Source organism: Sminthopsis crassicaudata, chromosome 5 (genome assembly GCF_048593235.1).
Source record: "Sminthopsis crassicaudata isolate SCR6 chromosome 5, ASM4859323v1, whole genome shotgun sequence".
NCBI classification, from domain to species: domain Eukaryota; kingdom Metazoa; phylum Chordata; class Mammalia; order Dasyuromorphia; family Dasyuridae; genus Sminthopsis; species Sminthopsis crassicaudata.
This window is the reverse complement of record NC_133621.1, coordinates 104,568,458-104,583,189: the sequence shown is the minus strand read 5'-3', so window position 1 is coordinate 104,583,189 and position 14,732 is coordinate 104,568,458. Positions and strand designations below refer to the sequence as shown.

The following is a 14,732-nucleotide window of genomic DNA, read 5'->3' as shown; positions in this document are numbered from 1 at the left end:
ACCAAAGATAAATCATTTAATCTTTCAGTGTTCTGTTAAACCCTCTAAGACTGTAGGTTATTCAGATGTTTCTCAGTCATGATCAGTTCTTTAGATATTGGAGTGGTTTGCCATTTCCTTCTCCAGCTCACTTTACAAATGAGGAAACTGAGACAAAATGAGTTACATGAGTTGCCCAGGATCACACAGCTACTAAGTGTCTGAGACCATATACTAAGTGTCTGAGATCATATTCAAACTCAGAAAAAGATGTCTTCCTGCCTCCAGGCTTGGCCTGCACCACCTAGCTGCCCTCAAAGAGGGTAAGTTATAGACAAATTGCTAATTTGCAATGGTAACTGGAGTTTCCATCCAAGGAGTTGCCTGTGCTGAAGAAACCACAGACGGAGAAAAAAAACTAATCAAAACCAACCAACCAACCAACCAAACAAACAAACAAACAAAAACCCAGTATGGCATTAGAGAATAAACTCTTCCAAGATCTACCTAGAAAGGCTTTTGTTAGGAGTCCAGTGATGAATTTGAATCTCCCCTAGTTAAGGATTTTCCTAGCGAAAGTCAAAGCAGATGTCCAGCAAGTGATAACTTTTTTTTTTTTTTTTTTTTTTTAACCTTAACAATTCAAGAAGCCATTTACTAAGTCACAAAAGGGTTGTAAACTACACTGGTGAAAGAAATACCCAAACTAATGAAGTCACAATATCTCCAGAAGTGTTGAAATATAATGACTAAATGTCAAATAGAAACTACAGCTTTATCATCACTACCGCTGTCCAATTTATTCTCGTATGTTAATAACAAACACTATGCGAGAACTAAATTTTCAGGTAACCTTAAAGGATGGCCAAGATTTAGTGTAGTAGAAAACATTCTTATGCTTCAATATTTCCATTGTCACAAACCTTATCAATGTGGTATTTATGCCAATACTGCAAAAATTGCAATCTATGCATACCTTCCCCTCCTCTGGTGACTGTGATCCACATATCTCCTAAATTACAAAAGATTGGTCCAATTATTAGAGATCTTCCTTTAGGTCTTTAGATATATCTCTAGACTGGCCAACTCTGACTTTTGCTAAATAACTAGCCCACCTTCTACTCTAATTTTACAATTCAGAGATCCTATTTAGGTCATGCATCAGGCTCCACTTTAATGTCCACTGCAATCAACACAATTATTTGTAGAGAACAGCGATTAATAAATATTTGCTGAATTGAATTGAATGTTTGGCCATTAAAAAAGTTTTCCATCCATTAAGGAAAAACTGCTCACCACATACTTTAAGTAGGTGTGGGTTAATAAGATACTTTTGTGATGCAGTTAGGGCAAATTGAAGTTAAGAGATTTATGTGGTCAGCCTGCCAGGAAACCAACAGATGAAATTAATACAATTATTTTTAAAAGTAAAGCAATCAAAAGCCAATTTGTATGGCAAACTCAATAGTGCACTTGAAGTTCAAAATATTCTTATTCTTTAGTATAGTATTGCTAATCATCAGCAATCATTATTAAGGTTTAATGAATTCATGGACTGCTGGAAGCATGGTCTTATTTCAGCATAAGAAACACCTCTGAACAATTCTAACACTTGTTTTTTCCAAACAGATTTTCCACAATTTGTTAAGGAGGGATGTCCAGCACTTTGTGAGGGGAAAAAATGGATGCTATCCCACATTGAGGTATAAGAAAAATAAATAAGTAGCTTTCCTTGTTTAGGTCCTTACAAAAGAACAGTCGAAGCCAGCTGTCATTCTGACTCAGAATAAAGTATTATCCAATATCTTGGGAGAAGCTTAGAAAGAGATTTAGTAAAACATTCAAAATTAGACTAAATTATGAGATTTTATCCTATAATAAGAAACCATGCAGGACTTTGATATGTTTTTCCTGTCTAAATGTGAAAAATCATTATGAATGTTGAGCTATAGTTACTTCTTCTACCATATCAGCAGTCTTTATTTATCAGAGATAAATAAATATACTTATTTATTTATATCAAAACCCCAAAAGACATTGTCTGGGAAAGGGAAATTTGAGAGGACTCAAGAAAAGGAGGAAACATGAAGAGAAAGAGGAGGATAATCCAGAATTGAGCTGAAGGATAAGAAAGAGAAAGACATTAAAAGAAAGAAAGTTGAGTACTCAAAGGAAGATTATCACAAGAGCTACTAGCAAGAAGAGCAAAGGACTGAGGATCTTGATGTAGAAAGTACAGAACGAAGGAAAAATTTTTGCAGTGACTCCCAATAGATATGTGATGTTTGCTTCTTTTCCACAACTAATTGTTATGTCTGCTTAAATTCCAGTCTAGATTCCCTCTTAGAAGAAAAGACAAAGGGACTCAAAAGAACTCCCCACTTTCCAGGGAATGGGGGATAAGAGTGTTTCTTTATAAGAAAAAAAAAAAAATCATGGTTGAAAGGTTTCAATGTAAACACAAAGAACATTAAGAATCTGAAAAGAGAATGTCAAGAAGTGAGACAATGGAAGAAAGTGACAAAAAGGAGAAAAGAAAGAAAAAGAGCTACTGAATAATTGGAGCTAACTGGCAGATAGAGGCTCTTCCACAAGAGGATGGAGGTGGACCCTTTAAGGAGATAGTGCTTGTCCTCAAAACAGTAGATCCATAGGTGCCTTCATTGAAAGCATCATCCAGAAAAGGAAAAAGGGTAAGCATTAAGCATTGAGGCTTGCAGATGAACAATTTTTTGACCTTCTATTAATTAATAGAGGATTGCTAAGAATTCAGTGAAGGAAATAGAAATGATTACCCTACAGAACAGAAAACTTTGGGGAGGATCTAAGGGCATGAGGGACAATTAGAAGAGCTCTTTTAAGAGGGATCAGATTTTGTTCTATTTGGCCTCAGAGGAAAGAATTGAACAGAAGTTGCAAAGAGGCAGATTTTAGATTGCTTTAAGGAAAAATTCCCTATTAATTAGAGATAAATAAAGCAGAGTGTAAAGGTCTAAAACTCTGAGTTGATGAACTGAGGTCAGACAACTGAGCATTTAAGGCTAATTATCAATTGGACAATACTATTAGCATAAACCTGGAAAATGGCTCTTCCCACTATTCTGTGCTGGTTTGATCTTTTGGTGTATACAGAGAATTGTGGGAGGGATTAGGGGGTGGAGTAAGACAAGCCACAGTCACTTTGGCCTAGAGGAAGAAAAGGAAGGTCGTGGAGATTGTGTGTCCATTCCTTTCACTTCTACCCCTAAAGACGAAGAATAAAGACCAAGGACTTTTGTTTATCCTGACTCTGGCTGATTCTAAGGTATCTAGGGTGCTAACTCGATTTTCACAGCAGAGTATGATACCATAAGAGGTGATGGGTTTGAGGGGCAGCTAGATGGCACAGTGGATAGAACAACAGCCCTGAAGTTAGGAGAACCTGAGTTCTCAGATACTTAATGCTTACTAGCTGTGTGACCCTGGGCACCCACAGGAATTGCCCCTCTCACTTATCCCTCAAAAACCCTAATTGCCTTCCAAAAAAAAAAAAAAAAAAAAAAAAAAAAAAAGAGGTGATGGATTCTTCCCTATTAAAAGTCTTCAAATAAAAACATGGATAACTATTTGTCAGTTATATCACCATGTGGAAACTACACCAATAGCCTTTTAATTATAAATTAGAAGCTCTAAATCATTCAATATCATCAAAAATCTGTGACCTTGAGAATTAGGAAACGCAGAATGCTATGGGGGAAAAGTCATTCTCACAACCGGGAAGCCCTGGATTCCCTGCCTTTGACTCATACTGGTTCTAAGCAAATCCCTTACTCTCTCAGTGCTCTAGAAAACTCTTAAAGACTATCAGCATGGGGCAGCTAGGTGGCACAATGGATAGAGCACCAGCCCTGAATTTAGGGGGACCTGAGTTCAAATATGGCCTCATCCATTCCTAGCTATATGGCCCTGGGCAAGTCACTTAACCCCAGTTATGGGAGGAGGGGGGGAGAAGGAGGGAAGGTGACTATCAGAGTTACCTTTTGGTGGATGAAGAAAATGGCTTGATTATTGCCCAGAGGAAAGAAAGAGAAGGAATGTGGGGATAGGAGGAAAAATTAAACAAATGATATTTATATAGTGCTTTAAGGTTTATAAAAAGCTTCACATAACATTATCCTTTGAATCTTACACCAATTCTTAAAAGGTACACTAGCAGAGAAACTTTCCCCAATAAGGAGTTCCCTATACTAATCATAAATCCAGTCTCTATCATTGTCATATCTCTCTAAAACCTCTATTTCATTTTACAGGAAATATTCACTCCAATTAAACATTCTCAACTGGCAGTAGACACTCCATTTGAGGAAAATCATTTGATAAATAATGTTCTTGTAAAGGTGTTCCCAAAGCTACATCTCTAGTCTGTCACTCCTCTGTCCCCAAGCAAGGAACTATGGTCTTCAAGTGGAAAGCATAAACATAATCTTCCCTTTGCAGATATAAATATTACCCATATAGACCAACAGCTGGATATCTGTTTATTTTGCAATTAACAAAGGGTAAAGAGACATGAAAACACTGACATTTTTGCTTAGAGTCACAGAATTTCTTGCTTTCCCACCAGATTACACTCTGTGATGCTTATCTCCTCTCTGGGGAATTCATTCTAGTACCTAACAACCCACCAAATCAAACACACTTTCATCTAAAAGTCCACAATTTACTTTCTACTCTCTAAGCAAGAGGGAAAGCTAGGGAGCTGAGAGAAGAGAATTACATGGCCAGATGTGAGTTTAAAAGGATATAGCCAAAGATAGCCCTCAATATTTATCAATGTGTACAGAACCCCAAAGGGTATAGAAGGCAGAGAAAAGAGAAGGAATATACAATCTAATAAAGGATACTAAATCCTGAGATATGATGAGCAGCATAAAAATACATATAAAGCAAGTACAAACTGACCAGCAGTACGGAGTAAAAAACAGGAAAGGCAAATAAATAAACAAACAAACAAACAATTAAATAAGCAAGCAAACAAACAAACAAATAAATAAATGAATGAATGAAATGACTTAATTATTGTATAAGATTTATAAAAAGCTTTATATAACATTATCCCTTTGAACTTTAAAATAATCCTGTAAGATATTTTAAAAATATTATTTGCTGAGTGAACCGAGTAGAACTAGGGGATCATTATACACTTCAACAATGATACTGTATGAGGATGTATTCTGATGGAAGTGGAAATCTTCAACATAGAGAAGAGCTAATCCAATTCCAATTGATCAGTGATGGACAGAATCAGCTACACCAGAAAAGGAACACTGGGAAATGAGTTAAACTGTGAGCATTGTTTTTTTGTTTTGTTTTGTTTTGTTTCTCTTCCCACATTATTTTTACCTTGCGAATACAATCCTTCCTTTGCAACAACAACAACAACAAAATTCGGTTCTGCACATATATATTGTATCTAGGATATACTATAAGATATTTAATATGTATGGGAATGCCTGCCATCTAGGGGAAGGGGTGGAGCGAAGGAGGGGAAAAACTGGGAACAGAAGGGAGTACAAGGGATAATGTTGTAAAAAAAAAAAAAATTACCTATGCATATGTACTGTCAAAGAAAATGTTATAATTATAACAATTAATAAAAAACAAACAAAAAAAATATTATTATCCCCATATGTAAAATAGAGAAACTGAACAGAGAAATCATGTGACTTTTCCATAATCACAGAACTTGAGAACTGGAAACAAACTTAAGAGACCAGCTAGTCCGACTCATACAAAAGAATATTCATGAAGTCTTCCAACCCTTTGCTTAAAGACTTTCAAGGAGGGGAAATCCACTACTTTTAGCATTTCACTTGGGGCAGTTCAATTTGTAAGAGTTTTTTCACTGACATTCAGCCTAATGGATTATTTTTTCTACTACTACTACTACTACTACTACTACTACTACTACTACTACTACTACTACTACTACTACTATTGCTGCTGCTGCTGCTGCTGCTGCTACTACTACTATTACTACTACTATTACTACTACTACAACTACTACTACTACTACTACTACTACTACTACTACTACTACTACTACTACTACTACTACTACTACAACTACTTCCCACCCATTGCTCATAGTTCAGCCTTCTGAGGACAAACTCCTTCAGTCAACAGTCTGCCAAACATCTGAAGACAGCTATCATTCTCCAGGATAAACATGTCCTGTTCTTTGGATTAATCCTTATTTGTCATGAACTCAATGCTTTTAACCATCCTTGGTACCCTCTGTGGACACTTTCCTGCTTTTCAATGTCCTTCCCAAATTATGATGCCCTAGAAATGAGCACAATATTCCAAATGTAGTCTGAAAGAGTAAGCAATAGAATGGGATTATCAGCTCTTTTTCTGGAAACTCTGCCCCTCCTAAGATTGCTCAAGATTACATTAACTTTTTTAGGTGTCACATCATATTGCTGATGTATCTTGGGCTTGCAGTTCATTAAAATCACCAATTGTTTAAAAAAAAATACTATCTATTCAGTCCTTATAGAGCAAGATGTTTTTGATACTTATATCCAACACTTTTACATTTATCCCTACTGAATTTCATAGTTAGCCCAATACTCTACCCTATCAAAATTCTTTTGATATTGATTTGATACTGATTCTACCATCCACATTTCTGTTCTGCATCCAAACACTGAGCCCAAGCCAAATTAAAATGTAATTAGGAAATATTTAACAAAATAAATAAAAAAACAATTAAACATACATCAAGTTAATATGTGGTTTTCTAAGTTAATATGCAGCCTGCAGGGATCTTTATGTGTGGTGTAGTGGTGTGCCTCCCCCTCATTTGAATTTGAAACCACTCATGTAAGCCATATTTCTCCATCATCTCCCACAAGAAAAATGAGATACTTTATCAAAAGCCTCACTAAAATCTAGGTAAATTATATCTATAGCAATTCTTTAATCTTCTAGTTTAATAATAAAGAGAAATAAGACTAGGGTTGCATGATCCATTCCTGATAAAACCAGACTGATTTCCCATCTTTTCAAGAATTTTTCCATGAATTCAAGTCAAGCTCATTGATATATAGTTGGCAGACTCAATTCCCTTTCTTTTGCTTTATTATTATTATTTTTTAGATAATCAGGTCCATATTTACCCTTCTTCAATCTTGTGATATTTATTATTTATTACTAACACTATCTCTTCTAGTTCTTTCAGTACCTGAGGACTCGGCTCATCTGGATGAGGTGACTTGAATTCATTAAGTGCAGGTAAGTGAACTTTGTAATTATCTCCATCCTATCTTGGATATCAACTCCCTATTACTTACTTTTTTGCTGTGGCATTTCCCATGTAAAAATCATTCTTCCTTATAGAGAACACAGAAGCAAAATGAGGTCTTTATGACTTTTAAGTATAGCCTTCTGCCCACTACATCACATTGGGATGAATGAGAGGAATATAGCTAGTTTCAGAAACTCCAAAGAGAGAAGGAACCTTCAGCATCATGTAGTTTCATCCACTCATTTTACAGAAATTCATGTCTAAGCGAAGGTAATCTCACTCAAGATCACACAACCAGGTATTTCATGGGGCTGTGAGTCCTAGAACTGGGTCTTTCACTGACTCAGCCTCATGATCAACATGGGCTTCCTGAAAAGAGGCAATGAAACTATATTTTGAGTAAGGAGAATGGTATGAGCAAAGGCAGAAAGGCAAAACTGAGCAAACAATGCTTATTTCTGACAAAGTACCCCTAAAAAAACAAACAAACAAACAAAAAAAGCAGGCTACATGATGGGAGGGGGGAAGGGGGAGAGGGGAGATACATGGATAAGAATGGTAGTGCAGAAGAAATAAATGAATCCATTTTCAAGTAATTGGGTAGGAGAATAAAAGAGATAAGGATACCTAATTTTATACATTTAGATTTAGAAGTAAATAGAGATCAAGTACATTGTATCATTTTAGAAATAAGGAAACTGAGTATCCATTTAGAAATAAGGAAACTGAGACTCAGATCAGTAAAGTTACTTTCCTGATCATAAAAGGATCAGAACATGAGCTAAGGGCCTCTGCTGCCAAACAAGATGCCCGTCATGAACTTATGACTAAGTTTAAAGAGGCAGAATGATATGGTAGGAAATGGCTTCTATTGGTAAACAAGAAAATGAAGATCTAGTCCTAGCTTGGCCATTAATTAAGCTGTGGGACTTTGAGAAAATCACTGTGCCTCTCAGGCTTAAATTCCCCAACTTTAACATAAGCTGGCTGGACTTTATTCCCCAGATAATTGCCCTTCCAGGGCTTCCATTTTAAACTGATGAATCAGAGATCCTGGTCACACAGTGAAATGAGAGCAGATCAAGATACATAGATAAAGCGCCAATGAAAATAATAAAAGTGAAAAGTAAGAAAAGTAGAAGAAATTGGCCAGCTGGTATCTATAAAAAAAGAAAGGGAGGAGGCAGATTTAGGAAGAAAGGAAGAAAAAAAAAAGAAAAAAGAAATTCTGATGGGAAGGAGATTGTTTAAAAAAAAAAAAAAAAAAAAAGAGGAGCTAGGGGAGTGGGGCTGTGAGGATGGAGAAAAGGATTCACTGAATTAAGAGCTCCAGACAGGACAGGAGTAGAAACCAAGCTCAAACCTTGCCAAATAATGTTGGGAAAAAATGCATAGCTTTAAAGAAGGGGGAGGGGGCCCTGGGGAATCACCTCACTCCCATCTTACACTTTTCCTGATGACATTCAATTAGTGGATCACCTCAGCAGAAGAGGTGTGAATGTGATTTCACACTGTCTCTGTAGAGGGAAGCTCCTCTGGGGCTTGGAAAAGAGGGGTTAGAAAGCTCCCTCCCCTCTCCTTCCCCTCCTTCTTCCCACTCATCTTCTTCCAGTTTCCTGGCATTGTCCATATCCCCTGAGCTCAGCTGAGAAGGCTGCTCTCACCTGGGCAGGAAGCAACATGTTCACTGTCTTCTGGGCCCCACACAAGCACTGATACACTGGGATATGTTTGACTTAGAATTCTCAACATAAGATTTAAATTGGGAGGTGAGGAACTTGGCAGGTTTGATTGCTCACTGGGCCCCAAACTACTGGCCTGCCCCTATCCCCAATCCCATTATGTAGAACAATGATCCACAGACTTCCCCCCACCTCTTGTTTCCCTGCCTCTCTCCTCCTCATTCCCTTATCATCTCTCTTCTTCTCCCCCTCTCTCTCACAAACAAAATAGATGGGATGAAAAGAAGGGAACAAGCATGTGTTAAACACCTACTATTTGCCAAGCACTGTGCTAACTCTTTACAAATAGTATCTCATTTGATTCTCACAATCTCTCAAAAACCTTGGAAGGTGGGATAATCATATCATGCCCATTTTACACCTGAGACCTAGGGAAAATATGTGGCTTGTCCAGGTTCACAAAGGAAATGTTCCAAAGGCAGAGTTTGAATCCATACTCTCTGATACCAGAGCCACTTTTCTTTCCATTCCAACATATTTCTTTCTTCCCTTGCTATAAAACACCAAAAGGAAATCTCCTCTTCTTCCCCTTCTAACACAGTACTTGGATATGTCTCAGCATAGGCCATGGGGAGGGGATGAGCCATTTATATGGTGTGATCTGAAAAAAAAAATACAGGATACACCTTTCCCCTCAGTTGCCAAGATGGAGTCTTCAGTTTCCAGGAATTGATATAATGACCTTTTAGTTAAACCATTTTAGACTCCAAGAATTCCCTATTTAAATACAATGGTGAAATGAGTAGAAATATGGTCTAGTGGACAGAGATCCTGCTTCAGAATCAGGAAAAAGTGAGTTTGAGTCCTTTATGAGACCCATATAAGACAATATTTTTAAAGTTCTTAGTACATAGTAGGTGTTTAATAAATGCCTTTTTTCTTTCTATACCCTTGTGACTCTGTGTAATTTCTCAACACTTGATAACTATGTTACAGAACAGGTGCTATTATGCTCAATAAATGTTTATTGATTGAATGATTTCCCCATTAGGAGCTGAAAATGAAATGCATTACCAATGAAATCATGGTTAGAGCAGCAACCCTAAACTCTCTGAGATGATACAATGACTCCTGCTCAGCCACCAACCTGTTGTAGCACTGTTTATGAGGACATAATTTTTCATGTGGGAAGGGATGGAGAAAAGTCTGATGCTTAGGGATATAGCTGTGGAGGAAAGCCTGAAGTGGAATACTACTATAAAGTAGGATATCCTGAGCAAGTATGTTATTTGGGAACCAGGCACTTAAATTAGAAGGAGAAAGGTATTGGAAGCAAGGGCAGAAACATCCAATGGGGAGGTAGAGAAACTCCAGGTAAAACATTTCCTTCCTTCTCACTTTTGCCCAAAGCTGACCCTGATTTCATATACTTAAGAGAAGCCTATGGTTTTGAGAGAAGCTCACACTCAATCACAGATGAAATAACAAGACTCAGAGGTGCTTGGATTACATCGTCGGTAAAAAGTCAAAAGGAAAATCAAGATTAATTTTCTGTCTAGTCACAATCCCGAGATCATAAACCCTAAGCCAAGATAAGTAATATTTTCCCATTAATTGTGCTTCTATCTAAACTAATATTTGGAGGGGGGGGATAATGTTAATTCATAGCATCGATGCTTAGAGCTGAAAGGGACAATAGTATGCATCTATTCTAATCACTCTTCTTATTTCACAAATAAGGAAATGAGGAGCTGAGATTGTGCGATTTGTCCAGCCAGAGTCACAAACAGCAATCAAAGGCAAGTCCTTTAACTCCAGATGCAGACCTCTTGTCACAGCATCATTCTGCTTTGGAAAACAAAGAATGCTCCCTAATAAAGCATGGTTCTGGATCATGGATCATAGATCACATTAGCTTTCCTAACATAGTAAGAACATGAAGTAACAGCCTGAGAAGGTGGAATCATTGCCTAGGATAAAATCTGGTTTGTAGAGCAGTTCTATCACATCATGGTAGTTGGCTAGATGAATGCAGAGAAGTCAAAAGGGTCCTAGGTTAGAGAAGAGTTGTAAGTGAGAAGCCATCAGATCAAAAATGGAGGTCCACAAAAGGAGGCCCAGAGTCACAAAGTTAGTTAATGGCTGGGTAGAATCTGAATCCCCAATCCCAGAACTCTTTATCTATTGAACCAACTTAGCTGTCTCCTTGACTTTAAAAGAGAACACTTGGGTGCAAAGACTTGCTTCCCACTTCAACTAATTCAGAAAATTTACTAAAGAAACTCAGTAACCTCATCCATAAAATGGAGACAATAATTTTTGCTTTTCCTATTTTATAAGGCTCCTATGAGAAGAGATCTATGCAAACTTCAAAGTGCTCCATAAATATGAGATATGATTAGAAGCAGCATGGCACAGTGGCTAGAGTAGTAAGTCTCATTAACATTTAGGAAGTCTCATTTATGGAACATATTGGATTTGTGACCACGGGTAGGTCAATTAACTTCAAAGTACTCAAACTCTTCTCTAAGACTAAAATGTAGCAAAGGCTCTCTATCAGTGTTGGGAGAGGGAATTTCCTCACCTGGGAGTTCCATTAGCCTTGAAGCTCCTTGAGAATAAGTACTGTTCCATTTGTTCAATAATGAAAAGAACTCTGGGAAATGAGTGTGAACCACAACATAGCATTTCCAATCCCTCTGTTTTTGTCCACTTGCATTTTTTATTTCCTTCTCAGGTTAATTTTACCTTATTTCTAAGTCCGATTTTTCTTATGCAGCAAAATAACTGTATGGATATGTATACATATATTGTATTTGACATATATTTTAATATATTTAACATGTATGGGACTACCTGCCATTTAGGGGAGAGAGTGGAAAAGTTGGAACAGAAGGTTTTGTAAGGGAGAGAGGGAGAGAGGAAGAGAGGAAGAGAGGAAGAGAGGAAGAGAGAGAGAGAGAGAGAGAGAGAGAGAGAGAGAGAGAGAGAGAGAGAGAGAGAGAGAGAGAGAGAGAGAGAGAGAGAGAAAATAAGGACTGTTTTTTGTTTTTCTTTGTACCCTCCATGCATAGTTCAATACTGAGTGAGTGCACAATGGGTGCTTAAAAATACTTATTGACTGTACCAAAGAAACTTCAGATTTAATCTCTATTTCTATACATACTATTCTTAATTATGATTATTACCCATGTGATCCTAAGTAAGGCTCAACCCCTCTGTTTCCTCATTGGTAATAGAAAGGTTTATGTAGGGAGCTATGTAATCTTTATACGCCTCTTTCACCTTTAAGTCCTGTGGATCTTATGCCTGAAATGACATTGCTTGGTTCAAGATCTAGGCCCCCCCCCCAAAAAAAGCAACTTCCTTAGCCCCAAAATGATAGTGAATAACTCATAACTTCACTTCTTCTGCCCCCCTGTGGCAAAAGGGATAATTAAACAATGGAAACTGGCAAGGATTAAAATTCAGAGCAAATTCCAGAGTTTTTTTTTTTTTTTTTTTTTTTTTTTTTTAAATTAAAATTTTCACTTTTCTATGCTGGATTAAGCTTACAAAGGAACAAATTGACCCATCTGTTAAAATCATTTTTGTAAGGGAGAGAAAAGGAGAGATAGACAGAAGATCTGAACTCTTATGAGTTCCAAGTACTAGCAAGAGTGAGGAAAAGAGATTTGAGCTAGAAGGGACCTTCATGAACATGATCATGTTCAATCCTTTGTTTTTAAAGAAGAGAAAAGCTTGCTTGAGTTCATTCTTCTTTATATAACACAGCTAAGTGGCCTAGTAGATGGAACAGTGGACTTGGAATCAAATATTATTAGCCAAGTGATCTTGAACAGTCATTCTTTCTTTCTCAATATCAGTTTTGTCTTCTGTAAAATGGGGGCAATAACATCTTCCTTACAGGGTGGTTGTAATGATTAGAGAAAGAGAATAATCATTTATACAATGCTTTCTATGTGCTGGGCACTGTGCTAAATGCTTTTATAAATATCATTTCATTTGATCCTTTAAAAAACCCTGTGACACATTATCCTCATTTTATATTCAGAACAGAGGTTAAGTAACTTATCCAGAACCATATAGTCAGTCAGTATTGGAAGCTGGATTGTTTAAATGAGATATTTGTAAAAACACTTTGTGAACCTTAAAGCACCACAAAATATGAGTTAGTTATTATTACAGTGTAGAATTATAAAGAGTTTGATATATCTTATTTCATTTGATCACAACTCTGTTGGCACAAAGTACAAATATTATACCCATTCTATGCATAAGTTAGTTCATTGAGGCATAGAAGGGTTAAATAATGCCCAGGATCACTTGCAGTATGATAAAATGATAATGATAAAATAGTAATGATAAAATAGAAATTCCAACTCCAGTTTTCTGACTCCAAAAGCAATGTTAGGGTTTTTTAAAATTTGTTTTTATTTCTGGTTGTTCTTGTTTGTTTTGTTTTGTTTTGTTTTTGCATAGCATTTCATTAATTCAACCAATATTTATTATTTGCTATGTACATAATACCATTCCAGGTATCAAATTAAAGAGAGCAAGTGATTTCTTTTGCTTTTGGATTTAAAGAAAAACTGCCATTTTTGTTTTTTTCTTAATGAGACTTTGTCACCATAGGTTATTTTAACAATACTTTGTCTCTTAGGAACAAAGAACTCAAACTTCTACTCAGAATATGTTAAATAAATGGTAAATGGATGGATAATGAATGGACATTCATAACAATTCTTTAAAATAGGTACATTTAAGAGCTTAAAGAAAACTATCTCCAGAAACAATTTCATTAGTGGAGTTCCTGGGCTCCAGTGAGATGGTTTGTGCCACATTTCCTATTCATGAACTTCCCAGTCATTAAAGGAAATCCAAATTCTCTCCATTTTTTCCCATGCTTTTTCTTTATAACTCTTTCCAAGCTCTTGTGGTTGACTCTGACAAGAAGTTTAGCCAGGCTCTTTCTCTGTCTACTGCTCTGACTTGGAGGTCTTGAGCCCCAGCTATAGTAGGCACATAATAGTCTTTACCTTCTTTTTCCTATTTTATCCCCAAGCAAGATTTCTGTCTTTCCTTTTCATTATTAGCCATACTCTTTCCTTTTCTTACCTTCTACTTGATAGATAAGCTCCCTCCCTCCCCATACCTTTGGCTGCTTCTTACCTGTTAGTATTCTCCAAAACCTCCACCTTCTTCCTCAACTCCATGTTCTCATTTGAACAAGACTCTACCCTGCAGAGGAGGAAGAAAGGTAAGAAAAGTCATTACAAAGAAAACCAAACCTAGTTGTCATGTTTTGTTAGCAAAGTGGGGCAATTGCTTGCTTCTACTTGGCCAAGGGGATAGTTTAGTCATATTCAAATATGGAGAAGGATGAATGAGTATACCATTGATCCCAGCAAGAATATAGGTGGAATGTATTGTACACATAAAACACTGAGATGTGAAACATAGAAAAAATACACACTCTCAAAGAAACTAGAAAAGGCCATTCACATATAGCTAGGTCCCAGATTTGAGTAGTGAAGATTAGTATTAACTAGTATTATGCAAATTGGCCAGTGGGAAGATTAACTTTATTTTTTCTCAAATCATATCCTTAAAAGTTTAAAGAAAAAAAAAACATACTGCATTTCATAGCTTTAAAAAAAGATTTATTGATTTTTTGTTTTCATATTAGTTATTTCCTAAAATATTGCCCTCACTGAATACTGACTTACAATATAGAAGAAAAAAAGTTGAAGTAAAAGCAAGCAAACCAGAGATCACAT

General features: G+C 36.6%; 1 protein-coding gene across 1 annotated transcript in view; it reads right to left on the bottom strand.

Moving 5' to 3' along the window:
• CREB3L2 (cAMP responsive element binding protein 3 like 2) overlaps positions 1-14,732 on the bottom strand; it is a 157,640-nt gene that overhangs the window by 12,279 nt on the left and 130,629 nt on the right. The window contains exon 8 of the mRNA XM_074267816.1: positions 14,125-14,193. Coding sequence (XP_074123917.1) covers positions 14,125-14,193 — 69 coding nt within the window. The remainder of the gene's footprint in view (positions 1-14,124; positions 14,194-14,732) is intronic.